This window comes from Crinia signifera, chromosome 2 (assembly GCF_055691185.1).
Source record: "Crinia signifera chromosome 2, ASM5569118v1, whole genome shotgun sequence".
Classification (NCBI taxonomy): domain Eukaryota; kingdom Metazoa; phylum Chordata; class Amphibia; order Anura; family Myobatrachidae; genus Crinia; species Crinia signifera.
The window spans coordinates 327,805,534-327,832,241 of record NC_139218.1 but is presented as its reverse complement, the minus strand read 5'-3'; the positions used below and the strand labels follow the sequence as shown (position 1 = coordinate 327,832,241).

The window sequence follows — 26,708 nt, the reverse complement described above, 5'->3', positions numbered from 1 at the left end:
ATAACAATGTATTGAGTTTTAACTTTTTGACTGTACAAATATTTATTTTCCGCAAGAATATACAAATACATTGATTTAAAAATCATACAAAGTGAATTCCTGGTGTGTTTTTTTTTCCCCCACATTCTGTCTCACAGTTGAAGTGTACCTCTTATGGAAATTACAGACCTTTCATCTTTTTAAGTGGGTCAACTTGCACAATTGGTGGCTGTCCATATACTTTTTTTTGCCCCACTGTACGTACTTGAGCGGACTACCTTCCTAAGGTTGTATCAGCATTTCTTAAAAATCAGACTATGGTGGTTCCTGTTCTGTCCAGGGACTTGTCCTCTTTGGATGTTCGAGCTCTGAGTCATCTGTGCTCCAAGTCATCTGTGCCAGTGATACTTTGCTATTCCCATCCTTATACACAACAATACAACAGGACCCTGTGCAGCTTGCTGCAACAGCACTCGCCGGGCTACGAGGGAAGCCCCGATGCTGGTGAGCTTACACCATATGCCGCTGTGCGCCAGCACGTGGGTTAACTGTCCCCTCCATGCATATCTAATAAGCGCAGTGCATATTTAATGAGCAGGTCCCCGCCCCGTGCATATTTAATGAGCGGGTTCTTGCTCATTACATATCATTACCGCTCATTAGTGGGAGTGGGACCAATAATGCTCACTGCTGAAAAAAAAAAGGGTCTGAAACGGGTAGGTCCCTGCTTTTTTTACCGTTTCCAAATCCTTTTTTTTTTTTTTTTTATATAATGGTAAATTCACTCTGGACCTTTCATACTGCACATATTACCATTTTGAAACTGTAAAAACCAGCAAAATACCAGGTAATATATGTGGTCTTAACGGGGCAGAAGACTAGGGTCTGGATGGGGGAGGAGCCTGTCACACTCAAAATTCTTGTGCCGTTTCCTCCAGACCACATCTCTATCCCCAAGGTAGATGACTGCAGTGTCCCCTGTGGATTTGGAGAGTACCAATTCCTCTTTATTTTAATTCTATTTTTATCTTCGGTTCAGCAGTTTTTGCACATCGCTGAAAAGCACTTGTGGTGCCTTTTTTATAAATGAAATCTAATAATACTCAGTTTGGCTAACAATCATATGTTTAATTTGATGCCTGGCTTAAGTATGGGCAGGGAGAACCTAAAGGCCCCCATACACTGGGAGATTCAGCTGCATGTTGGGCTCTTTTTTTTCTGGCAAATGCAACAATCAATATATGCAGAGATGCATGTGATATATCTCATCCATTCCTGCTGCCCAGGAAGCTCAGGGGAGAACTCCGTGCAACTTCTCCGAGGGGAGAAATCTCCACAGTGTATGGGGGCATTAAGAGGCCCTGGCAATTGCATTCTATCTTCTTAAGGATTGTTCTACTTTTCCAGTAGTGCAGCTTTCTCTTCCAGGACGCACAATAAAATGTATGCATAGTGAGTGACCTTTATAAAGACTTGTGTAAATAAAATGGGGTGCTGTTCATAGCAACCGTATTATAATGAATATTTTTGTGCTGTACTATAGATTATAAAATTGTAAGCCTGTTCTTGCCAGGGGCAACACATTTTGGCAGGGTACGGGTTATAGGGTCGATAGTAATTAGGTCGACACATGGAAAGGTCCAAATAAGGTTTCTGGTGTGTGTGTGTCGGACACTGTATCGGTGTACTGCGTCTCCTTGCATGGCTTGCTTTGCTCGCCGTGATTCGCTACGCTCGGCACACTATTATAATCTCACATTGGGGCAGATGTATTAAGCCTTAACAAGAGATAAATGCAAGGGTGATAAAGAGAGATAAACATCCAGCCAATCACCTGCTAACTGCCATGTTACAGGCTGCGTTTGAAAAAAGTCAGTAAGGAGCTGATTGGCTGGACATTTATCTCTTTATCACCCTTGCATTTATCTCTTGTTAAGGCTTAATACATCTGCCCCGCTGTGCCCACTTGTATAGTAAAGTATGAAAACAAAGTGAACTCCTATCGACATTTTTCATGTCGGCCTTTCCCATGTCGAACTTTTTCATGTGTCATTCTCCGAGATGCTGGGCTGCCCTCAGACTCCCCCTATACTGAATAGATGGCATGCATTTGCTGTTAGGGGTATTGATCTTTTCTGTATTTTCAATTAGATCTCACTTGAATACGGTTAGAGAGCATACAAGAAGGCATGCGATAGGTAAAAAGTGTTTTTAACATTTGTCCGCTACAATCATGATGAAAATCTTTGAACTGCAAACAGTCTGGTCACATTCCCCTGTCCATTGCTGATGAAGAAATACTTCAGTCATAGTATTCTGGGTCTTTATGGGGTCTGTATTCAGGTAGATGCTTTTGGTAACCAAACAGCCAGTGTGCTGACTTTTGTGTGTGTTGTAAAGCTTTTCCTAAATGTATGTTCATTATGTCTATTTGTAGGTTACTTCCGTGCTCTGTACTATGCTGAAGATGTCCCATGGCCACACAACCCAGGAAACTCTGGAGATCATGAAGGAGTCGGAAAAGCGTTTGGTTGAGGAGTCTGTAAACAGAAGCAAGACCATATCAAGGTCACCAAGCAAAGAGGAACAGGAATCGGATGAGCCAAATTCACGTCAAGAACCCCAGGTTGCTGTGATAAGTTTTCTGTTCCCTATTTTTTGTGTAACCCCTACATTTCAAATTTTGACAAACAAAAGGATTTTAGTAAAACTTAATTGGCTGGAGGAAGAAACCCTATAAAATATGGTGTTTTGCTTGCCATTCGATCCCTATTCAATCCCAATCGAATTGCCAGCAAAATCACTCCCCTTTACCCTAGGAAAATGTTGGCAATGTCATTCTAATGTATAGTAAATTAAACTAACCAAACACTTGTTATTTTCTGAAGACTATAATTCTAAAACCATTTGCATAATGTGTATAGATGTATGATGCACAATCTATAATCTGGATTATTTTTAGGTTTGTTCATTAAATGTATTTTTCTTTCCCCGTCGGATTCATTTCACTGTTGTAGAGGCGGAATCCAAGCCACGGACATGCTAGGAAAAGAGCCAAGGTACACTTGACTGTAACGCATACCGCCCACGTCTCAAAAACAATCACCAGCTTCTTGTACTCGCTTCATCCCCATTTCATCTGGCACCTCTCTGTTATGTAGTTAGCTGTTTGTTCTGCAGAAAATGCTCTTAAATCGCATAATTTCCTATTAATACTTTTCATGTTGCATCGTTGTCACATTTAGGTACTTGTTTCCTATCTGGGCGCCCGCTAAGTTAATTGCGCACCATGCTATTCTCCGTAGAGAAATCTGATCGCATCGCATCGTACACATACACGATATTGAACGATGCGATGCGATCCGATTCGATTTCCCATAGGAAACAATGTTAAATGGCTCAATTTAGCCAAATTATCATAGGAACAATAGTAAATGGGCCAAAAACACCCCTGAACATTGAAATGTCCCCCCAAAAGTAGTTGACGCCACCCCGCCATCAACGTGAACCCGAAGCGTGGCGAGCGCAGCGAGCCCGCGAGGGGCGGCGGTACGCGTCCTCCGACCTTTTCATGCCCTACTATCCACTAGGGCGTGGAGTGAGAATAGAATAGTGTGGCGAGCGCAGCGAGCCACCGAGCCCGAAGCGTGGCGAGCGGACGCGGATACCTTCACAGGTTAACGCGTCCCTTCGCGGGCTTCCCAGGTGTCCGCGTCGCCATGGACACCTGGGAAGCCCGCGAGGGGACGCGTATAACTGTGAAGGTATCCGCGTCCCCTCGCGGGGCTCGCTGCGCTCGCCACGCTTCGGGCTCGGTGGCTCGCTGCGCTCGCCACACTATTCTATTCTCACTCCACGCCCTAGTGGATAGTAGGGCATGAAAAGGTCGGAGGACGCGTACCGCCGCCCCTCGCGGGTTCGCTGCGCTCGCCACGCTTCGGGTTCACGTTGATGGCGGGGTGGCGTCAACTACTTTTGGGGGGACATTTCAATGTTCAGGGGTGTTTTTGGCCCATTTACTATTGTTCCTATGATAATTTGGCTAAATTGAGCCATTTCACATTGTTTCCTATGGGAAATCGAATCTGATCGCATCGCATCGTTCAATATCGTGTATGTGTACGATGCGATGAGATCCGATTTCATTACGGTGCCGTACGTAGAAAACCTGGGCGCCCAGATAGGAAACAAGTACCCACATTTATTGTCTGGTAGTTCCATGCTAGCTCTCATACTGAAGTATAAACTGCCCCCATTATATATGTTGAGCCCACATTAGAAAAGCAAGGTACCAAGAACACCTAGTAACATAGTAATGGTACTTATGTATTATCTGGGCTCCCATGTTAAATGCACCCCATTTTTTCATACCCCTACTATCCAAATACGCATGGAGTTGATTTTTTATAGTGTGGCGAGCGCAGCGAGCCACCGTGCCCGAAGCGTGGCGAGCGTAGCGAGCCCCGCGAGGGGACGCAGTCTCATAAGAAAAACGGGAGCCCAGATATTACATAAGTACCATAGTAATTAAAGCTGAAAAAATACGTTAGTCCATCGAGTTCAACCTATGTAACTTGTAACTACTGACTTGAGTAAGTCAGATCTATAGGATTCCACTAGTGGCCAAGAATTTATCCAGTTTTGATCTAAATTCATTAACAGTAGTTGCTGTAACCACCACCACCACCGGCAATGAGTTCCAGAATTTTACTGCTCTAATGGTGAAGAATCCTCCTCTTAATTCAGTTTGGAATTTATTTTCCTCGAGCCTCAGTACATGCCCGCGTGTCCTAAGTATAGGCCTGTTAGTGAACAAATCATCTCCCAGTTCCTTATAATTCCCAATCCTGTATTTGAACATTTTAATCATATCACCTCTCAACCTCCGTTTCTCCAGTGAAAACCTATTCAGCCTGGTTAACCTATCTTTGTATTCTAGTGATTCAAGATCTTTTACTAGCTTAGTCTCCCTTCTCTGTAGCTTTCCCAATTCATTTATGTCCTTTTTAAGGTGCGGTGCCCAGAACTGAAAACAATATTCCAAGTGTGGTCTCACCAAGATGACTAGCAAGTCTGCAGTCCTCTTGCAATGAAATAGGTTACCATTCAGTAAAATGATAACCCATGTGCAATAAATAAGCACCTTCCACTCCTGTTACCTATGTGTGTTATGTTCTGTCACATGCAATTGAATCACCCAGTGAGAATGCTGTGCATTCATTGGCGGCCCGTTAAGCTCGGTATCCACCATGTGTCCTTACACATTTTGTTCGCTACCTCACTATTAAGTTGATGTTGGCCCTTTTGTTGCACTGATGGTACAGGGGTGTATTCAATGGTTTTTGCGAGCTGTGACAGCGAGCAGTGCTGATTGCTCACTGTCACAGCTCGCAGGGTAAGTATTCAACTGACCCCCTGCACATGTCGTTTCCACCTCGCTAGGTTTTTGTAGCGAGGGGAAAACATTGTGTGTGCCTGCTAAAACATCAAGGCTCATGGCTAAATGCAGCGGGCTCCCTACATAAGCTGCGAGTCTCGCTGTTTGGGGAAATCCTCGCCGTCCTGTGACAGCGAGAATTCCCCCCCGAACGTAGAAGCGGCCGACGCGGGGATGAAACGGCGAGGATCGCTTGTTTTCGGTGATCCCCGCTGTTTAACCCCCTCGCCAGCCTATAGTATGTCTGTTTTGACCCTGCATCACACAGATTTAAATAGCGTTGAATTGCTAAGGAACACATATTAAGCATTAAGCATAGTCTCATTGGAACCTGCTCCCTATCGGCATGCAAAGTGGCTGCATTTGCTATTTTTTTGGGCACCGCACATGCTCGCAAGGCTAAAAGAGGCGCACTTGCTCATCTCTAGATTTCTGAACTTGTTTAGAGCAGCACATTAGCTGGATCTCCATTTGTGGTGTAAGCCCCATACACACTAGACAACCCATATCTTAACTATATCGGCCGCGGGTGAACAATATTGTGCATACACACTGGGCAATATCCTTATCAAAACTGCTGGTGACCGATGAACATGCAAGTGGTGTAAGTAATATATCATAGGTTTGCTACTGGCATGTAGGAGGAACTGCAACCTCCTCAGAGGGAAATATACATAAAAACCTGGTGATTTTAAATGGTCTTGCACCCAGGATAGTTTCGAGGCAGATCTGTGGTGAGGACTGCCGCTCTCATAAGCAGATGTTTAAGCGAAGTGCAGCCATAGGTTTGTACTGTGGCTGCAGCAACTCCCCATCAAGTCCTAGGTATATACACAGACAAGACAGCACAAATAAAATATACTACTATAATATATACACATACACTCTATGTATATGATATTATACTTTTTTGTTATTCTTTAGTCAAACTCTAAGTTAAAGCTGGTAAGAAGTTTAGCTGTGTGTGAAGAGTCATCTGGACCATTTGTGGATTGCTCCTTGGAACCTCAGGTAATACAGCAGTGCCGTCTGTTTTTCATAGATTCTTTTATAGACCTTTCCCTTTCTAATACCCTTGTGACCCTTAACACTGTATCTGTGCATATCCCCTTGGAAACTGAGAATCACAAATAGCATGTTAAAGAGTACATACACTGGTGTTTTGTGGGTGTGTTGAAATGCAAGCTAATAATGAAATTCTCTTTTTATATACACAGATGGGTCCATTCTCTTCGTTGCCGCTAGACCGCCATCCGCAAGTTTCTGGCGGATGGCGATCCGGCAAACGGGCATAGGACATGGACGCGTGAGCGTCACACACACTCACGCTTTCATTGCTGAGAATGGGGATATTTTATTGATTATTGCTTTTAAAGCCCATGGTGGAACTAAGATATAGATTGTTACATTTTCTATTTAAAATAAATCCTTTATTCATCCACTGAACCTGCCCCTGATGAAGTCCTATGTCTGTTTGGACATATGTAAAATAATGGAGCTTGAAGGATCTGTGTTAAGGTTTCATTTTCTGCTATGCTTTGTATTGCTGCAGGATGTCATCCACTTGCATATCAGTTGCCCATCAGATAAAGAAGAGAAGTCATGCAAAGATGGGCCTGAGAAGGAAGAGAAAAATAAAGAAAAGGGGCCAAAAAAGATGTTGTCTAGAGGTGGGTTTTGGATTTTAGTAACCTGTTACCCTATAGAACTGGTATAAGAAAGATATATCAATTTCAATCTGCTTGTTGAAAATATGCTAGTTTGTCTTATCTGCAGCCGTTTTCAACAATGCACATCCATCAGAGAACAGATTGGTTTTCTCATTCTTTTTCTATGCTAAATAATTTGTCTTGTGTTGTTCATTTTTGTTTGTTCTTACAGATTCTAGTCAGGAGTACACAGACTCTACTGGAATAGACGTGCATGAATTTTTAGTGAACACACTGAAGAATAACCCAAGGTAGTGTGTGCATGTGTATGGTACAAGAGATTGCTGACTGTGTAGCGTTCACACATAGGGGCTTCAGTTTTATCTGCATAGTGGGGCAGATGTAACATGTGCAGAGAGAGTTAGATTTGGGTGATTTATTTTGTTTCTGTGCAGGGTAAAGACAGGCTGCTTTATTTTTACACTGCAATATACAGTAGATATCAGTTTGACGTACAAACACCCAAATCTCTCTCTCTGTACATGTTACATCAGCCCCACCTGCAGTGCATATGGTTTCATCCATTAAAGAATGAGTTTGCTTTTGCAAATGTACCAGAATCAGGCCCATGGTGTTTTACTGAAAAAAAAAAACACTGTTAATTGGCATTTGTATGCAGATCCAGTCGCAGTCTCACACACAGTATAGGCATGTCGCGTATAATTGTAATCACCAGAAGCCGCTTGTGCATCCAATTCACAGAAACTTGCAACTAACGGGAAGTATTGGAACTTGCCTGTTCAATGCTGTCGCTAACCGCAATGCTGCCGTTACCAATAGCATTGAGGCTGTCAGATATAATTTTTTATTTTTTTAAGTCAGAACTGTTTTGTCTGAAACGGCTGTGGATTGTTGATTTCACGGCTGATTTCCAACAATTTGCTGCCGATTTCAGGACTTTCTGACATTCCACTGGTACATTGAATACCAACAGCCAAAATAGTGTCAGAAGCTGTTGAACACAGCTGAGATTTTGACTGTCTGGGCCTTCCAACAGTTTGTATTCCAGATTGAATATCCCCTTATAGATGCTAGATGTATGTGGACACATCTGTATGTTCAGTACGGATGTAAGTGAAACCTGCTTCACTTAGAGCTGATGGTTTATTGATTATTGCAACATATATTGGCACCATTTGGCTGCCATTGATGCCACGGTCTCTTGCTGTGGCTGAGAGGGACTTGACTTGCTGAGTGTGTGAGAAGCTGACAAATTGTTTCAATGGCTGCTGGTCATTGGTTGAACTTTGGTAGCTATTTGGAGCTCCCTGAAGCATAAGAAACCAATGCACAGTATGCACTTGTGTGGTAGGTCAGCAATGGCATCCCATCTTTACCAATATTCTCTTCAATTATTTACTTTAAAGGGGCATACACATGGGACAATTTTTGCCCAAATTTCTCCATGTGTACAGGCCATAGCAATGTCGATGCACGGCTCACATGCAGGCAAAATCTAGTTGGATCGCCTACCAAGTGCATATAAAACACTGATCGGCACTGATCGCTTAGTACATATTGCTATGTGTGATCTAGACACTGAGAAATTGCCTAGGCTACATTGCTTGGCACTAAACACACATTGCCCCGTGTGTATGCCCCTTAACGTTCGGATGGTAGAATTTAAAAGAAAGCCGATCACTGTGCATACCTAACACCACTGTTTTGCAAGGGTAACCCCTATTGCTTAGCCTGATTAATTAACGACACATGTATAATTACTTGCGTAGCTGACTGGAAAGTTAGTAACTCGACGTTTCACTTCACCTAGGGACAGAATGATGCTGCTAAAATTAGAACAAGAAATCCTTGAATTTATTAATGACAATAGGTAAGTGCGAAGCCAAGATCCTCATCACCATAACTTCAATAAACAAGCAGGAACTTGCCATAGGCTTAGCATGTGATCTAGTGGTTATCCCTGAAATGAATGTATATTTACTGCTTGACCTAGAAAAGTAAACCTTAAAAGTATAGTTGAAAACCTCGGTACTTATGTACAGTGTATGGAAGCACTAAATCTCACATATGGGAATACTGTAGTAATGATTTCTGATCCCCTATCCCCCATCCTCAGCAATCAGTTTAAGAAGTTTCCACAGATGACCTCTTACCACAGAATGCTTTTACACCGCGCTGCTGCCTACTTCGGCATGGATCACAACGTAGACCAAACAGGCAAAGCCGTGATCATCAATAAAACCAGTAACACACGAATGTAAGTAGCAAGCTGCACACTTTAACCGGACAATGTTACTGTAACCAGGGATATACAGTAGCCCTCCACAACAAATCTTTGGGAAGCTGCTCTGCACTTCTAATATAAAAACTAAAGCAAGGCATCACCTCTCATGCTCGGAACAGCAGAGCGGGGGCCTCCGGCGCCACAAGAGCGAGAATAGATAACCAAAATAATGAACTGCTCTGTCAGGTGCCCCATTTATTATCTCTGCATTGACTCGATCCGTTGTCTGTTTTCTTGGGGCTACCAAATATTAATAATATTTATACAGTATATTGAATATTCTATCACATTGTGGCTGATCCTGGCATTTCAGAGTTCCTACACCAAAATAATCTTCGCTGATAGCTTCCGAATAATTGAAGATCTGTGGTGACTAGATATTTGAGTATTCCATAAGTAACTACTCCTTTCCCTGGGATAATCTGTAATGATGTCACCCAATATTTTTTAACATATCAATAGCTTGCCTCGTTTTTATTGATGCATGAGACAGTGCATAATTTGCCTACACAATTAAATGTATTCCCATCTAACAGACCTGAACAAAGGTTCTCTGAGCACATCAAAGATGAGAAGAGCTGCGAATTTCAACAAAGGTTTATCCTGAAGAGGGATGACGCCAGCATGGACCGTGATGATAATCAGGTAAGGCTGCTGCCATGTGCCTTTTTTGTTTTCTTCTTGTTCTTCTTTTTGTGTGTTTTAGTCCATAAAATAATTTGTCTTTGACTTAATGGTTTGGTTTTATGGCTTTGTATGCAGTGGGGGGTTTTATTTTTTGGGCAGTAAAATCTGCCACTTTGCAAGGCCTTAGTGAAGCCAGTTGGCTGCACTGTGACTAGCAGTGACTTCCAGTCACCCACTGTAAAGGCAGTCCCATTGGGAGGAGTTTTCGTCCTTCCGGTACTGCCAGTCTGGACAGTGATAAGCAAAGAGCTGGCTTTCTGTAGAAAGCCACTCCCTGCCTTACCTTGCAGTCCTTGCTGCTTGTAATGGCTGCAGCCAAGGCATCCTATAGAACAGTGGTTCCCAACCTGGGGTACTAGTACCCCTGGGGGTACTCTGCAGAGACCAGTTGGGGGTACTTGAAAATAATATTGGTAATGGCGGAAGATGAAAAAGTCTTTTGATTGCAGAAGAAGACCCACTGCTATGGAGAAGAACCATGTTGTGTCACTTATGGTTCTGTCTTCAGCATCATCAGCGTCTCATTGTGCTTTTGCCTGACCAGCAATCCAATGGGAGCTACCCGTGCTGCCCTCAGACATCAGCAATCATCTGCCCTGCACTGACACAGGTGGAAGAAGCAGAGGCATTAATCCTACAGGTGTAAGAGGGAACCCTGGGGACAATACACAACCAGCGGCCAGACACGGAAGGGCAAGATTCCTGTCCACTACTCCTTAATATAAGGACATGCATAAGGATACGCATACCGCTCACTTCCTCTCCATTCATAAGTACTGTCTATATTTTAAATTGAGAGGAGGGGGTACTCCTCAATGAAAAGCCTAATCAAGGGGTACGGGAGAGAAAAAAGGTTGGGAACCACTGCTATAGAAGATGCTTGTGAATCAGGCCTGGGGGTAAAATGCTTCATTTGTAATGCCCCATACATATGGTTTGCTAATTTTTCTATTCAATTTTACTTATATAAGCAGAATGGAATTCGAACGGACATCAAACAGTTTTCAGCCGCATTCAATGCCAATTCGATCCCAATTCATGGCACCATGGCATTGAAATCAAATAGGGAAATAGACTGTAGGGGGGGGGGTGTATTCAATGTGAGGCTTGCTCGACCGCCGTGACCCAGTCCCGTTCTCGGTCAGCTCGACCAAGAACATGCAGGCGGGATTCAATGTCCCGCCTGCTCGTCACTTCCCGGTCGTTCTCGGCAGAAGGAGCCCGACAGTTTGTGATGTCGGGCTCGTTCTGCCGAGATACCCTGCTCATTGCTGTCAGGGAAGACATCATTGAATAGGGCCCGGCGTGCATCTCCCTGACGGGAGGTGCTCGCCGGTGATTAAATATCCCCCTAATTATGCAAGACTATATAGTACAGATCTGTGCTATATAGTCCAAATAGAATGTGTTTTGCTTGCCATTCGATTAGATCCCAATTGAATCTAGATCGAATCGCAAGGAAAATCACACAACGTGACCACCCCTTAAAAATAGCTTTCAATAAAAAAAAAAATCAAGATTTAAGTGTACCTAATGACCCACACATGATTTATCAGTATTGAGGGGGTATCTGTTTTGGTGAGCACATTGTAAACCTTTTCAGCTATTTCTGCCATTAACCAGCATTTTTTTTTCTTTTTAAAGATCAGAGTTCCTTTACAAGATGGTAGGCGGAGCAAGTCAATAGAAGAGCGAGAAGAGGAGTATCAGAGAGTGAGGGAAAGAATCTTTGCAAGGGAGGTAAGTCTGCTTTTTACAAGTTTTAAATCTATGTTCATGCAGTGCTATAAAGCTTATGGTGGTATATTCAACTTTAAAGATATTGGCTATCATTTTGATAGTGGAACAGACATATGTTATCCCTAATCTGTTTACCCATTGGAGTCATTGAACTGTTGCTTATAAGCTTTGTTGACATTTGTTTTATTTTATTTAGGTTTTCATATAATGTCCTTTTCTGCTGTATAACCAGCCTTGTGTGATGTATCGCTTCCAATAATTAAAATGTTCTGTAATTAAAATCCATTTTGTTTTGGCCAAATACACTAGTGCTATTTTTCACCCGATTCTAATGGATCAGGCCGAGCAATCTGGTGATCTAGTATTGCAATGTAAAATTGTATTGGAAGTCAAATCAATGTTCCAAATGTATATCGGTATTGACGTAGTCCATGATTTCCAGCATTTTTAGGTTAGCAGTTAATATACTTATTCTCCTGTTTTTCAGTCTGCGCAGAACGGCCATATTGCTGATAACAGGTACGCCAACATTTGCATTGCGTTACCTTCATGTGCCTTACACAAAACACATTTCTGTATTTCAGATTAGTTTCTAGGTAGATCACTCTCATTCGTCAGTTCTGTCCTGCATACTGTGGCAAAGGGGAAAAAAAGACTCAATCTTCTTTCCTTCCCTCCCTCTTAATGTAACCAACAGAGTCTACAGAGAAGGCTTTTCCACTATCTCTCACAAAAGGAGACAATTGTTTAGGTACCTTCTGTGTTGTGTACTTTAAGTATTGTCGAGATCTCTGGTACCCACATCTTCTTGGCATGGCTGCTTGTGAGGTTCTTCTTGATTATGTATTTTGTTGCAATTGTCCTATTCTGTAATGTGGGTAGGGTGCCCTGTAACCTTTTTTTTTTTTTTTTTTTTCCTTCTGTGATTTCATTATTTTTCTGGCTGCTAATCCATTTTGCTCATTTAATTTTGTTTATTAGTCTCAAATCAGGTGTTGCTCCCCAGCTGTTGCGGGCCAACAAATCCCAGAATACAGACTAACAGCAATGGTATGCTGTGTCTTGTAATTCAGTAACTGCTGGATAGCCCCTGTTCACTTGTTTGCAAGATTGCTTCTTATTTGTTATTTTTATAGACTTCTATCTAGGTATCACGTGATGATCTGGGGAAAATTTACTGATGAGCAGTCTAGTGCAGGGGTTCTCAAACTCTGTCCTCAGGAGCCCACACAGTTCATGGTTTCCGGGTCACCCAACAGGTTCTCAAGTGCATTCATTACTCTCATTGACACATTTCAAAAGCTCCACAGGTGGAGCTACTTATTTCACTTGTGATTCTGTGAAGCGACCTGCAAAACATGCACTGTGTATGAGGTCTTGAGGACCCAGTTTGAGAACCTGTGGTCTAGTGTAACCAATATTTATTTTCTGCCATTTTTTGGTGGATTTCAAACCTCTGCCCATTTAAGAAGTAGTCAGGCCTACTGGACATTGGCTCCATTTAGTGACTGGAACTGTTAGAGTCATCTGCTCCATTCATGAGGGAGTTTTCTTTTTCCCTATGGATTACGTTGGAATAAGGAAAGATGATTCCAGTGCTTAGTGTGTAGAGCACACTACCTAATTATAATTCTACCCACAATAGTATAATAAATAGCAATGGGGCCAAAATAATGAAATATTTCTACTAAGTTGCACAATTCTATACTTCTGTAAGCAAGGTTAAATACTATAGATTCCGAAATGTCACAGTTGTTTAATTTCATTAAAGGAGTATAAAACTTTTTCTTCAAAGGGGGCCAGTACTTGTGCTGGCTTCTTTATATAAGAGCCATTATGCAATGATGGTGCTACAAGAATTTGCACTATAAATCAGTTTTTTGTTCCGTGGAACATACAATGCTACTTAGAATTGGGTTGTGTATATGTTGGTGTGGGAGGCCACAAACATCCTGCCCCAGAGGACTGGGATGATGGAATAATGCACCATTTATTGCAGTGTTGGAGGGCTTTTCTGTTTTTACCTGGATGTTTCTGCTGAACGGTAGATTTAAGGGATTTGAAACCACCACACATCTAGTGTTTGGGTTTTGTGATTGTGATGTTTAGCACTTTCACAACTGCAAATAACCCCACAAAAGTATGTTTGTGTATAAGGATCACATAGACCTGGTAATATTCAAACAGCAGGTACATGATGCTGTAACTTGCTGTTATCCCCATGTCCTGACAATCAAGAATGGCATAAACTTCAATGGGTCCTAACATATCCCCGGACCGCCATCCTATCGTCTGGCTAGCTTATCCAGCATCAGGAGCAATACATACTTGCAGACTTTTTTTTTTTTCCTCCTCTCCGGGAGAAGCCTGGAGAGGAGACCTGACAGTAGTGTGTCAGGGGGACGGGGCGGGCAAGCGTCATCAAGCCCCGCCCCCATGACAGTCAAAGTAATTCGCAGGTCGTTTTAGCCCCGCCCCTCCCCGCGGAAACCGGTAATTTTGTGCAGCAGGTAAGGGTGTGTGGGGACTGCCTGCCCAATGCGGGAGGATTGCCCTCCTTCCCAGGGGGGCCGGGAGGAGGACCCGATTTTTGGGAGCCTCCCGGCAATTCCGGGAGGGTAGGCAAGCCTGGAGCTATATCCTGATGCAAAAGGCAGGTGCCACTAATCAACTTGGCCTCAGTTCAATCCTGAGCCTGAACCGAGCCCCCTGTACTGGATCCATGTTCAACTGCTGTTATGTACTTAAACAGGGAAATCCTCTTCCACACTATATAATAGATATAGTTTTTGTAAATTTCCCCCCTGGTCTAAGATAGGGAATTATTTCATCATTGTAGATTTTAGTTTGTTTGATACTGTTTTTTTTATTCTGGAAGGTGTTTGTTCAGCAATGCATTATTTTATTAATTGTGTGTCACATTGCTTGCTGTCATAACCATGCATTACCTATTTTTAGTTGGGCTTGCAGATCATTTTGTAATCATATATGCAATTATTGCTTTTTTATGACTGCTATATATGCTAATATCATTTGCTTTTATATTCTGCCTTAATCAAATATTTATTTTGTGTGTATTGGGCTTGTAATTTTATACTATAAAAAGCAGTAAAACATCTTAAACCTAGGGCTTAATTCATGTTAGTGCGCTATGTCGATGTTCATACAACTGAGCAATTATCTATAGACTGCACATGAGCCAAGTTATCTTTGTAATACTGCTGTTGGTGAAAATATAAACCTCAGAGGGCAGTATTCAATGCTAAGGGCGAGCTGCTTGCTGTCACAGCTCGCAAGGTCAATATTCAACTGACCCCCACTGCATACGCTGTTTCCCCCTCGTTTTTGGGCTGTATGCTGCCGGTAAAACAGCGAGACTCGCGCCTAAATGCAGAGGGCTCCCTGCATTAGCTGTCGTTGAATAGGGTGAGCGGCCGGCGCGGGGGTTAAACGGCGAGGGTCGCTTGTTTTCATTGATCCCCGCCTTTAACCCCTCGCTGGCCACAGTGAATACACCCCAGAGTGAATGACAGAAAGTGACCGTTTAGGGGTGACAGTGTGGCAGCACAATGTGGCGCAAACCTTTTCTGGGTATGTGTCTGCTGCCTTCAGTAGCCATCATGTTCACAGAGAAACTACTGCCTTGGCTAATCTGCATGACCATGGGGACTCAGGGTGTCGATGTTGCTTGTTAATGGACTGATGCTGTGTATGTTTACCCAGTTCCTACAAACTTTGCAATGGTGCCGGTAGCATTTGTATTCTTGTGATAATTAGCCCGTGCATAGGCTAAAAGAAAAATGCAGCTTTATGATTCATGTACAAACATGAATTACCCCATAGTTATAGGAGATCAATATGTGGTTTCTAATTTGTAACGCATGATACTGTGAGGATATATGTGGGCTAATCTATCCTGAAATATCACGTGAGCGCAGGTCCGTTCCTGGAGTTAGGCGTGAGGTGCCTCTGTTAAAGTTAACAACCTGTATCATTAACTGAGAAATGAGGTACTGTAATAGACTGTGCGGTGTGCACAGCCCAACAGGGATATGGTCATTGAGTCACCAGCATGATGGTCGACATGGGTTAGCTTGACAGGGTCATTAGGTCGACATGGGTAAGGTCGACAGGGTCATTAGGTCGACATGTGTTTTTTTTACTGTATTACGAGCCAAAATGTGTCGACAAGCGGTATTTTGTGCCCTACCACCCACTAGGGCGTGGTGGGAGAATAAAATAGTGCCATGCCCAAAGCATGGCGAGCGCACCGAGCCATGTGAGGGGATGCGGTGCTACGTTTTCGTGTTTTATGTTGACTGTTTTGACATTCCGGTAAAAAAAAGTCGACTTTTTTCAGTGTCGACCCTCCCGTGTGTCGACCATAATGCTGGTGACCTAATGATCCATATCCGCCCAACCTCAGTGATGTACAGTATTACATAGCGCTAAACTTTATATCTGAACTATGTATCTCCTGTTTATTTCACTGCGATGTAAATAGGGAACATAAAGCATGTATGAGAACAGCCATCTTACATTTAGCTGTACTAGCCCAGTGGTCATATCTGTGATTGCATAGGCTGCCTCCTATTTCTTTATGCTTTTATGATTGGACAAACATATCTTTCAAGTACAATAAAGTTGCGTTGTATGAACAGTTAGGCTGGCCAGCAAGGTTCTCTCTATTTGGGCTTAAATAGACCTCCTTTTCCCACCAACCTCTGATCAGGACTACCTGGTCATGTGGATAAGACTATATCTGACTGCATGCAGTACATATTGGACACATTAATCTGGCTGCCCCTGTGTTGGTACCATTAGCTGAAGTAAGGATTAAATTAATTTAGTTATTTATGTGTTCTTTATACATTAGCAGAAACCTTACTATGAAGTGTTTTTCTGCTCATATATAGTCCAATTTTGCTCTAGGAAATGTTTTTGTTATAGATACTTGTGTGCTGTTGGTAAGATTCTGCTTTGGCCAATAGTGATACCCGTATTAGGTGAGAAATGTTACCCCTTCTTAGTGATGGTAATTAAAGCCTAGAATACTGCTAGTAGTTACAGCTCGTGCAGCTAAATGTGCATAAGAAATGCTACACTGTCCATGTGAGGAGTGTGATACTGTCCAGGACAGATTGAAAGGCTTATGGGTAGCTAGAACCAGAAACAGTGGTAACAGAATTGTGTCTGTTAGTACAGGAAAGCGTGGATCATACTGCAGGCTACTAATCCTAATTAGCAGCAATTATGTGATTACAAGAAGAGTAGAAAGTGGAAACTACTATAAAGCAAATATATTTATATTGGTTCCGCTTAATATATCTACAGTGTCTAGATCAGTGATGGCTAACCTTGAACCTCCATCAGTTTTAGCATGGCCAAATAGTAAAACTGTATCAGGGCATGCTGGGATGTGTAGTTCAACAACAGCTGGAGTGTCAAGGTTATACATCACTGGCCTAGATACAGTCAATAGGTCTACCCTAAAAGGTTGAAAGGGTGATAGTCGACATGCAATAGTTGACAGGGTCAAGATGTCGAGATAATGGGCACATGACAAGTTCAACATAAGTTTTAAAAAAATTATTATTATTTTTTTTAAACCAGATTGTTCTTACTTCACGATCCCTGTGTGCGTAGAGGGAGAACATATAATAATGTGCAGAGCGTAGTGAGACACCAAGCCCAAAGCATACCGAGCAAAGTGAGCCATGCGAGGGTACGCGTTACGCTAGGTGGGGGTCCGTTTCCACAGTTATCGACAGTGACGCACATTGTGGAACCGCATGTTGACCTTTTCATATGTCATCATTTTGACCCTGGCAACCTTTTGGGTATGCCTATTGACTGTCTGGTAATCCACACCTGCTTTATATGTGGATGTTCGGTACTTGTGAGTTATCCGGGCTGCCGATTTTTTCATCGCGCCCGAAATCGTGGGCATCGCGTCGGTCGTGGCCGTTATAAGGAGCCGCGACGCGATGCCCACGATTTCCCATAGACAGTAATGTTAAAAGACACGATGGACCCGATTTCCGACACGATTTCCCATAGACAGTAATGTTAAAAGACGCGATGGACCCGATTTCCCATAGACAGCAATGTTAAAATAAAATTACAATGTGAAATTGGCCAATATGTTTTTTAAAAAAATGTTTCATGGCCCCCCACCACCGTTAACGCCACCCCGCTATTGACGCCAACCCGAAGCGTGGCGAGCGGCGGCGATACGCGTCCTCCGACCTTTTCATGCCCTACTATCCACTAGGGCGTGGAGTGAGAATACAATAGTGTGGCGAGCGCAGCGAGCCCCGCGAGGGGACGCGGACACCTTCACAGGTATCCGCGTGCCCTTGCGGGCTTCACAGGTGTCCGCGTCCCCTCGCGGGGCTCGCTGCGCTCGCCACGCTTCGGGCTCGGTGGCTCGCTGCGCTTGCCACACTATTCTATTCTCACTCCACGCCCTAGTGGATAGTAGGGCATGAAAAGGTCGGAGGACGCGTACCGCCGCCCCTCGCGGGCTCGCTGCGCTCGCCACGCTTCGGGTTGGCGTCAATAGCGGGGTGGCATTAACGGTGGTGGGGGGGCCATGAAACATTTTTTTAAAAAACATATTGCCCAATTTCACATTGTAATTTTATTTTAACATTGCTGTCTATGGGAAATCGGGTCCATCGCGTCTTTTAACATTACTGTCTATGGGAAATCGGGTCCATCGTGTCTTTTAACATTACTGTCTATGGGAAATCGTGGGCATCGCGTCGCGGCCCCTTATAACGGCCACGACCTACGCGATGCCCCCGATATCGTGTCTTTTAACATTACTGTCTATGGGAAATCGGGGGCATCGCGTCGCGGCCCCTTATAACGGCCACGACCGACGCGATGCCCCCGATTTGGAGCTAAATCGTGGGCATCGCGTCGGTCGGGTGTCCTTAAGTTAACCAAACTTAAGGACAAAATCGGCAGCCCGGATAACTCACAAGTACCGGATGTTCATATATATTGGATTTGTTCTATTTATATTACACTAATGACAGAGGAGTAACCACACCCCGCCGTGGGTTGGTGGGCCATGGTAGTTCTCTTTTATAAGCTGTTCTATTGAACCTAAAAAAAAAAACATATTAATTTGAGGTGCTCTGTCAGCAGCAGCTGGTGTGAGTATAGTCAGTCCTCACTACACCATAGATGTAAAAGACAAATATATAAAGTATACCTGTACCTGTGTGGACTGAAAGCCAAAGCAAAGGGTAATGCAACGGTGGTATAAAAAAAAAAATATATATATATTTATTCATATATTATAGATGTGTTTTTAGAAGCATATATGAAGAATCCATGATCCTTGGTTAGTACAGGGAATCAACAGCTGTAAAAAAAAGTCATTACTTGCACATGGCCATGTCTTCTAATATTGTAATACTACTGGACTAGGACCTTCTACATCAGGCATGTCCAAACTGTGGCCCTCCAGCTGTAACTACACATCCCAGCATGCATTGCCATAGTTTTAGCAGTTTGGTTTTGATATATATATCAGTATTTAGGAGCAACAGTTCACCAGACAATGGCCCTTATTCTGATCGGTGCGGCCCGATCAGAATATGCGGCCAGGACCGTGCAGGCGAATCCCCGCCTTCCATACGGATCGCCACCTCCGTCCGTACGCGGATATGTGGCGGTCCGCATGAAAGTGGACGGGGATACGCCTCCTCCATCTTGGGAGCAGCCCCTGCATTCGATGGTCGCCGAACATCGAATGCAGGGCCGCACGCTCCACCAGCTCCCGCCACCCTAGACCACACGGACACTTGTCCGTATGAAATCATGTATGGGGGCGGGCAGCTGACATCCGGTGATGTCAGATGCCCGCCCCCTACACAAGCGTCACGGCTTCATTACCATGCATACGCCCCGCGTTTGCATGGGAACGCCCATGAATTGCGGGGCGTATGCATAGGGTAATGAGGCTAAGTAGCCCTACACGCCCCTCTCCGCCCCCTGTGCGGCGTATAAAGAATACGTGCGGCGAAACCGCTTGCACATGCGCAGAGTGACCTCTGCACATGCGCAGTCCAAAAACATCGGCGGTACGACAGCATGTGGAGAAATCCGCACCGATCAGAATAAGGGCCAATGTTTGAAGTCCCCACATGTCTGTGAGTGTTCTTTGCTTTGTTAGATGGTGCTCTAGGGGTTCTCTGCAAGTGATCAGCCATAGTTTGTAGAATCCAGATGGAGATACAGATGAAGTCATGCTAGTCATTGTTGCTGCGCCAATCCCCATGCGTGTGCATCTAAATCGCTCCTACGGCTCATAGAATAGCAAATCGCATTGAACAGAGGTGGAGCTTGATTGGCAGTGGCGCAGCAATGATGACCATTGTCCAAAATGTATCCAAAGGTACCTTTCAGGAATCTATATGGCAAAAATTTAAGGTGGTATATGATTATCAACACAGGTATAGCTCATACTATATACCAAACCAGAGGGGTAGATATATGGAGTAGTGATAAGTTTTAGCTTTGCTTCTATTTGACTGTACGTGATGGATATATTTTGGGACAACTTGTACTATGTATACTGTTTACTTGTACTTTTTGTCTTCCTCAATAAAATTCTCTTGTTTAAAAAAAAAAGAGCGGAGAAGTGTGCCATGGCAACCAATCCACTTTGAAATAACATTAATCAAGTGCATCTATAAAATTATACGTAGCAGCAGATTGGTTGCCATGGCACACTTCTCCGGTGGCACTCTTCTACAGACATATCACTGCATCTATCCATCATTTAGCGCCTTTCGACAAGCCATTTCGTAAGCAAATGATCTAAGCGGTGCCCCTCTACCCATTTGTACCTTCATCAATACATCTGTACAGCACATTTTTCTTGCACAGGGGTGTGCAATCACTTTTGACTACATAGAGTATTAGGAAGGTGCTTTTAATGTTACGGCTGATCCATGTTTGTATATTAGAAGTCAAGTTTTCATCTTTTTTTGTTTACTGTATGATTTGTTTGCTCACTCCCTACTTAAATGATTTGCTCGCAGACAAGTGGATAATATATTTTGAGAAATTGAACATATGCTAAAATGTAGAACTCTGTGTGCTATAGAGTTTACTTGTTTCAAGAGGAAGGCAAATGCATAAGCAAACATTGGAAATATGACATTGTTAATCATTTGGTAGATGAAACCTTTTACATGATCTTGTCCTAAGGATACAGGATTGGTTAGATAGGGATAGTTATCTGCATGTATCTTAATCCCCAAAGATCCTGGAAATGATGGTTAACTGTTAAATTTACCACTTGTATGTACACCGTACTAATGTGATCTACACCTGAAGTTCTGCTTCTGATACTGTTGTGTAATGCTACAGCTGGCTGCCAAAAAAAGCAGATTTTTCTTTGATTATGCCACTGCTTTACTTCTGGTCTTTGTTTGCACTGAATCATCGTAATGATTCGGCCGATGACGGTTATCTGTAGTGCATGTTAAACATAAAACTATGGTATAGTGTTAACGGTAGTCAGTAGCATCCTGAAGTGTATTGCAGAATTTGAATTTCTTCAGGAATAATGATGAAGTACTGATGCTGCATCTTCCCCTATAGAGGCAACAGAGACTTGCTGAATCGAGGTTCTGGCAGTCATCAGAGCAGTACTGAAAGCGAATTAAAGTCTCTGGATCCAAGACCTTGGAGCAGCACAGATTCTGATGGCTCTTGCCGCAATATGCGTCCTCCGGTAACCAAAGCCAGCAGCTTCAGTGGAATCTCTATCTTGACCAGAGGAGACAGCATTGGCAGTAACAAAAGCACCACCAACCGTTCTGGCCGACCAGGTAGGACATCCCACAGTCTAGATCTAATGTTTGCATAAGGGATTGCGGTCTAATGCTGTTTTCTGGGTCCTTATGTTAAATGTTCCAGCATGCCTTTTATTTGTAACTGAACTGTGTTTTTGATAACTAATTTTGGTCATTATTGTACCAAGGGGACTGAAAACACAGACATTTTAAGAAAAACGATCCATTAAGCTTTATTGCCTGGATTAGGCCTGTTAAGTAAATCGGTTATTTGTGCAGATTATTAAGATTGCAGCATGTGTGGGTACCTTAAGTACATAGCTTATTCCCTGCAGAATTCCTATACCCTTAACGTGTTTGGCTAATGGTATCCATTCAAGAATTCTATTGTTCCGGCAGATGTGGATTTTTGTTGCCATTGGATAGTTTTTATATTGTTGTATCCAAAGCAACAACAAGATTATCTTTTATATCAAATGGCAACAGAAATAAAGCAAATGACCTGTATAATAGTTCTCTGGGCTTCACTTTTAACCATTCTTGTGTTCTGCCATTTTCCCTATGCTTTGTTGCCGATCCTCTCCTTCTCATTTCACTGTGAGAGCTGCATTTGTTTGTTGTTGGCAGGCTTGCCGATAGGCACCCCAGAAGTATGCAGCCAAGCTTCCTCCTCTCAGCAGTCCACTCGAAGCGTCATACCTTGCACTGCACATCAACAACATCCCCATCCTCACCAGGCACTTCCACCCACTCCCCAGCAACAATCCATGAGTAACCACTTAATGTCACAGGTGAGTCACCAGACAGTGTCATTCAGCCCAGCTTCTACATCCTGTCACTCTGCATACATCTTCTGTCTCTTTCACTCTTTCCTCATCCTTTGTGATGCCTCCTTTTTACCTTGGTTTACCATCATTCTCTCATATCCCACTTGTACTGTGACTGTTGACTCTTTCTTTGCAGCATTTTATCATCCTTTTATGTTTGTCATCTGATTTATAAGAAAGAATTAAGCTTGTATTCAGATAAATCTGTTGTACCTATAAAGTGCAGTTCTGACCTATCTCTAATTTCCCCCTTATCTCTTTCCTACTTTTTCTTATGCGGGTTGATTCCTCATTGCTGTTGCTAATAGATTCTTGTGCTGTGCTAACTCTCAGGTTAATGCTCTTGCCCACTGTGTGAAGTCCCTATACGCGCTCTCGGCTTCCCAGGCTCCCCGTCCTTCCCAGGCTCTCGGTCAGTCTCCCCTGTCCCCAATTTGTGCACTTACCTCCAGCGAGAATAACATTTGTTGTTTTCAACAGCACACCTGCAAGACTTTGTATATATTACCAATAAATTGTTTTCTCTTCAACTTTGTTCTACCGTTTTTAAAATATTTTTCATTAGGTAAATGCATATGGTCATGCGTTTTCTAACTATTGTACTTACTCTGCTTGCCCAGCAACCCCCTCTGTGTTTGAATGTCATTAAGTGTATGTAAGAATGCAAAGGAGACCAAGGCATTCAGCTGGTTTGAGTAAGCATTGCTTATTATAAACAAAGTGCCCCCATGCATCAGAATGGTAAATGTACTTTGAGGATTGGACAACACTTATGACCTCTGTCTGAATTGCTTTGAAGTGCAGTAAAATATATATTGAGTTACTCTCAATATATTGTTTCCCTATTTTCCTTATAACCCTCAGTTGATCAGTCATTTTTCTTTAACATGAGAAAGTAACTCTTCCATGCCCAGTGCTACACGTAAATGTCAGTCCCTGATGGGTGCTTGTTGCCGCTGCCACATCATTAAGAGGGGTGCATATCTCCAGAGAAGAATATCTACTAATTCTTTAGCAGTGCTGTTGTATCGCAATTGGGTATGAAGTGCCCCTGATGGGATTACTCTAATTTTGTAGTTTAAATTTGGAATGGTAGAGTACTGTGCTGGGAGGTGAGCTGTGTGTGAGAGCTGCCACCCAGTAATGATTACTATTTCAATGCTTGCCAGCGTAGATCGCTTTGTGTCAGTAGTGAGAGGTTACATTGGGATGCCACTGGAATGAGCTTTCTTTTATTGGTAATAGAGGTGATACAGAACATATCCATAATTGTACAGTTAGCAGAGGCTCATGGGACGTATATAGGATTTAAAGCTCTGTATGAATTCTATATTTTGTGTATAAGTTTTTACGGAAATAGCACCCCTGTTAAAATGTCACTGTCACATAAATATTTCTGTACAGATCATGGGAAAATCTTAAAATGCCCACACACTAGAAAGATCTGATTTTATGTACTCCTTTAGAGTACATTTTGACAAAGATTTATCTTAAGATTAGTGAAAAATGTGAACCACTTTAGTGGTATTTCTGGAAATTCTCATGGCTCCCCCCCCCCCCACCCCCAAAAAAATTTCTGTGCATGTCACTGACACACAATTGTGCACCATCGTCCGCACCCTATTAACTGAGTGCCCAAATGCGCTCAAGTGTCCAAATACCCAAGCGTCCCAAAGCACATAAACACCTGAATACCCAAGCAATTGGGTGCCCCACATACCTGACCACCTGAACAGGCTCAAGTGCCTGAATACCCATGCGCCCCAACTCCCAAATACCCAACCACCTGAACGTGCCCGAATGCATGAATACCTTAGAGCACCTCAACTCCCAAATTCACGACTGCCTGAACATGTCTGAATACTCGGGCGACAGGGGGACATCAGACAACCCAAACATGCCTGAGCACCTTAACTCCCAAATACCCACCTTAGAGTGCATTAATACTTAAGAACCCCCGAATGCCCTAGCACCTGAACACACCCGAGCGTCTGAACTCCCAAATACCCAAACATGCAAATGCACCTGAGTTGCCAAGCGCACCCAAACACACAGAGTGCCCAAACTCATATACCCGAGTGCGCCTGAGCACCCAAGTGCCCCAATTCCCCAAGCATCCAAATGTGGCCGAAATACTTGAACATCCAAGTACCCAAATCCCACAGATCTTTAGCTGCATCTTCTGATCTTCCCTGCAGCAGGAAAGATCAGAAAAAGCAGCTAAAGATCCACGGGAGTGCATATCGGATCACTACCGTTCTTGATTGCTAATGATTTGCTGTAAAATCTGCCACAATCGCGTCAAAAAATCGCTATAGTGGGTGGGCACCTTTCGTCTTGGTTGTGAATGTCGTTCTAGAAGAATGAGATGCATAGTCTAAGGCCCAGGGATCTGGAATGCTACAGTTTATAGTGAAGATGAAGAACATCTATAGCACAAATCATGGACTTCTATTGTATTACAAAAATATTCAATGGGCCTCTTTCCCATGATCTGTTTGTGTAATGTTATTGCTTAGCAGCCCTTCTGACTCATTTTGTAGCCTGTTTCTGCTTCCAAAACTGGAAATTCAGACTAATTAAAACATAACATCTATGCTGTGCCACATTATTCTGTCTCTATTAATGCGTGACTTGATAAATATAACTGTGAAACTAACTTTTTTTTTTGTCCTTTCTTTTTAACCTCTCTTACTATATCCAACCACTGTGTGCTCTCCCCCTCGCTACATCATCCTACCCTTTTTTGTCCTGTTCTCTGCATGCTGCTCTACTGGTGCCAAGACCCTCCAGCCCTCTCCACAACCGGTCCAGTACTCCGCCAGCTCCTGCCCCCAAGTCCTTCTGCCAGTTTCACCTCCCCAGCAGTACAATCTGGTATATTCACTAAACCGTTCCCTTCTCCTGTGTTATATCATTGTTGCATATTTGAGGGGTTAGTTAACAGCTAGTGTCATTAAATATAGGAAACTATTTATATGGGTGTGGATGATAAACAAGACTATCTAAAGAAAATCTGTGTCATCATTTCACTGCTTGGATATACTAAACTGTTTCTTCAAGTAAATGTTTCAAGTTTGTTAAACTTCAATACATGCTATTAGCATTGCGAAGCTTTAAGGGAAAGGAGCTGTGTAATGGCGAGAGAACCCAGTGTTGTGGTCCTTGCTGCGTGTAATGTAATAAGGTAAGGAAAGCGGCATATACTCTGGTTGCCACCCTCCCCGTATACTGGTGGAAAAACCTTTTTACCGATTTGCCAACCAGGTTAGCATGCATGGATAGAAAAGTACAGAAAATAGTTGCTGTTTGCTTGTACACATCATTTAAAAGCACCAGGGCATCCCACAGTGCCCATTCTTTAAACCCGAGGCTTAACATGTAGTTCTCCAGGAGTCAACATGGGAAAATCTTTGAACAGCTAATCAAGAGAATGCGGTTTCTCATTCACGGTCCCCACTCTTGATATGCTTGCACTACTCAGAGTATGATACAACCTTGCATTTTATAATTGTACAGAACACTGCAATCGTGCTATTTTATTAGTGGGATTGTGCTTTTCTTCATGTGCTCATGTCTGTCTACTATGCAGCTTTTGTCATGTGGCATGAACCACATATGCCATTGGAAGGCATTTAATTACAAAGTGCAAATGTGTAGTAACTTTTATCATCTGTGGCACAGTGGGCTTATTGTGTCACCCTGTCCGGGTTGCTTTTTCAGATTTTCTTTGACATTCAGGTTTCCACAGTTATTGACCACTTCCTCCCAGTGCTTCTATGCCCCCTTGAGCCATCTGTTTCTGGGTGTATGTGTGTAGTTGTGATCACAGTACTGTTTCAAAAGCGGTAATGAATAAATTTAAAGTATTATGAAATTTCATAATTGCATATGCCAACAAAAATTCCCCCCACTAGCACTCAATGACGCTGCATATTCCCACAAAGGTTTTCCCCCCTTGACCTCGCTACCACATGCTGCATATTCCCACAAAGATCTCCCCCACTCGCTCCCATTGCCACATACTGCATATCCCCACAATGATCTCCCCCACTTGGTCTCAATGACACATACTGCATATCCCCACAATGATCTCCCCCAGTTGGTCTCAATGACACATACTGCATATCCCCACAAAGATTTCCCCCACTAGTCCTCACTGACATATACTGCATATTCCCACAAAAATTCCCCCCAATTGTCCTTACTGCCACGTAGTAGTAGTAGTAGTAGTAGTAGAAGTAGTAGTTTTTTTATAAGGCG

General features: G+C 43.1%; 1 protein-coding gene across 8 annotated transcripts in view; it reads left to right on the top strand.

Annotated features, from left to right (window-relative positions):
• R3HDM2 (R3H domain containing 2) overlaps positions 1 to 26,708 on the top strand; it is a 132,868-nt gene that overhangs the window by 86,725 nt on the left and 19,435 nt on the right. For 3 of the 8 annotated variants that reach the window (XM_083169356.1, XM_083169353.1, XM_083169354.1), the window contains exons 2-15: positions 2,417 to 2,605; positions 2,997 to 3,038; positions 6,341 to 6,427; positions 6,969 to 7,086; positions 7,298 to 7,376; positions 8,897 to 8,956; positions 9,203 to 9,343; positions 9,907 to 10,015; positions 11,702 to 11,797; positions 12,285 to 12,316; positions 12,495 to 12,548; positions 21,425 to 21,654; positions 22,246 to 22,409; positions 25,230 to 25,322. In XM_083169356.1, coding sequence (XP_083025482.1) covers positions 2,438 to 2,605; positions 2,997 to 3,038; positions 6,341 to 6,427; positions 6,969 to 7,086; positions 7,298 to 7,376; positions 8,897 to 8,956; positions 9,203 to 9,343; positions 9,907 to 10,015; positions 11,702 to 11,797; positions 12,285 to 12,316; positions 12,495 to 12,548; positions 21,425 to 21,654; positions 22,246 to 22,409; positions 25,230 to 25,322 — 1,473 coding nt within the window. In that variant the 5' untranslated portion in view covers positions 2,417 to 2,437. The remainder of the gene's footprint in view (positions 1 to 2,416; positions 2,606 to 2,996; positions 3,039 to 6,340; positions 6,428 to 6,968; positions 7,087 to 7,297; positions 7,377 to 8,896; positions 8,957 to 9,202; positions 9,344 to 9,906; positions 10,016 to 11,701; positions 11,798 to 12,284; positions 12,317 to 12,494; positions 12,549 to 21,424; positions 21,655 to 22,245; positions 22,410 to 25,229; positions 25,323 to 26,708) is intronic. The other 5 variants (XM_083169358.1, XM_083169357.1, XM_083169360.1 and 2 more) reach the window with 3 other exon arrangements.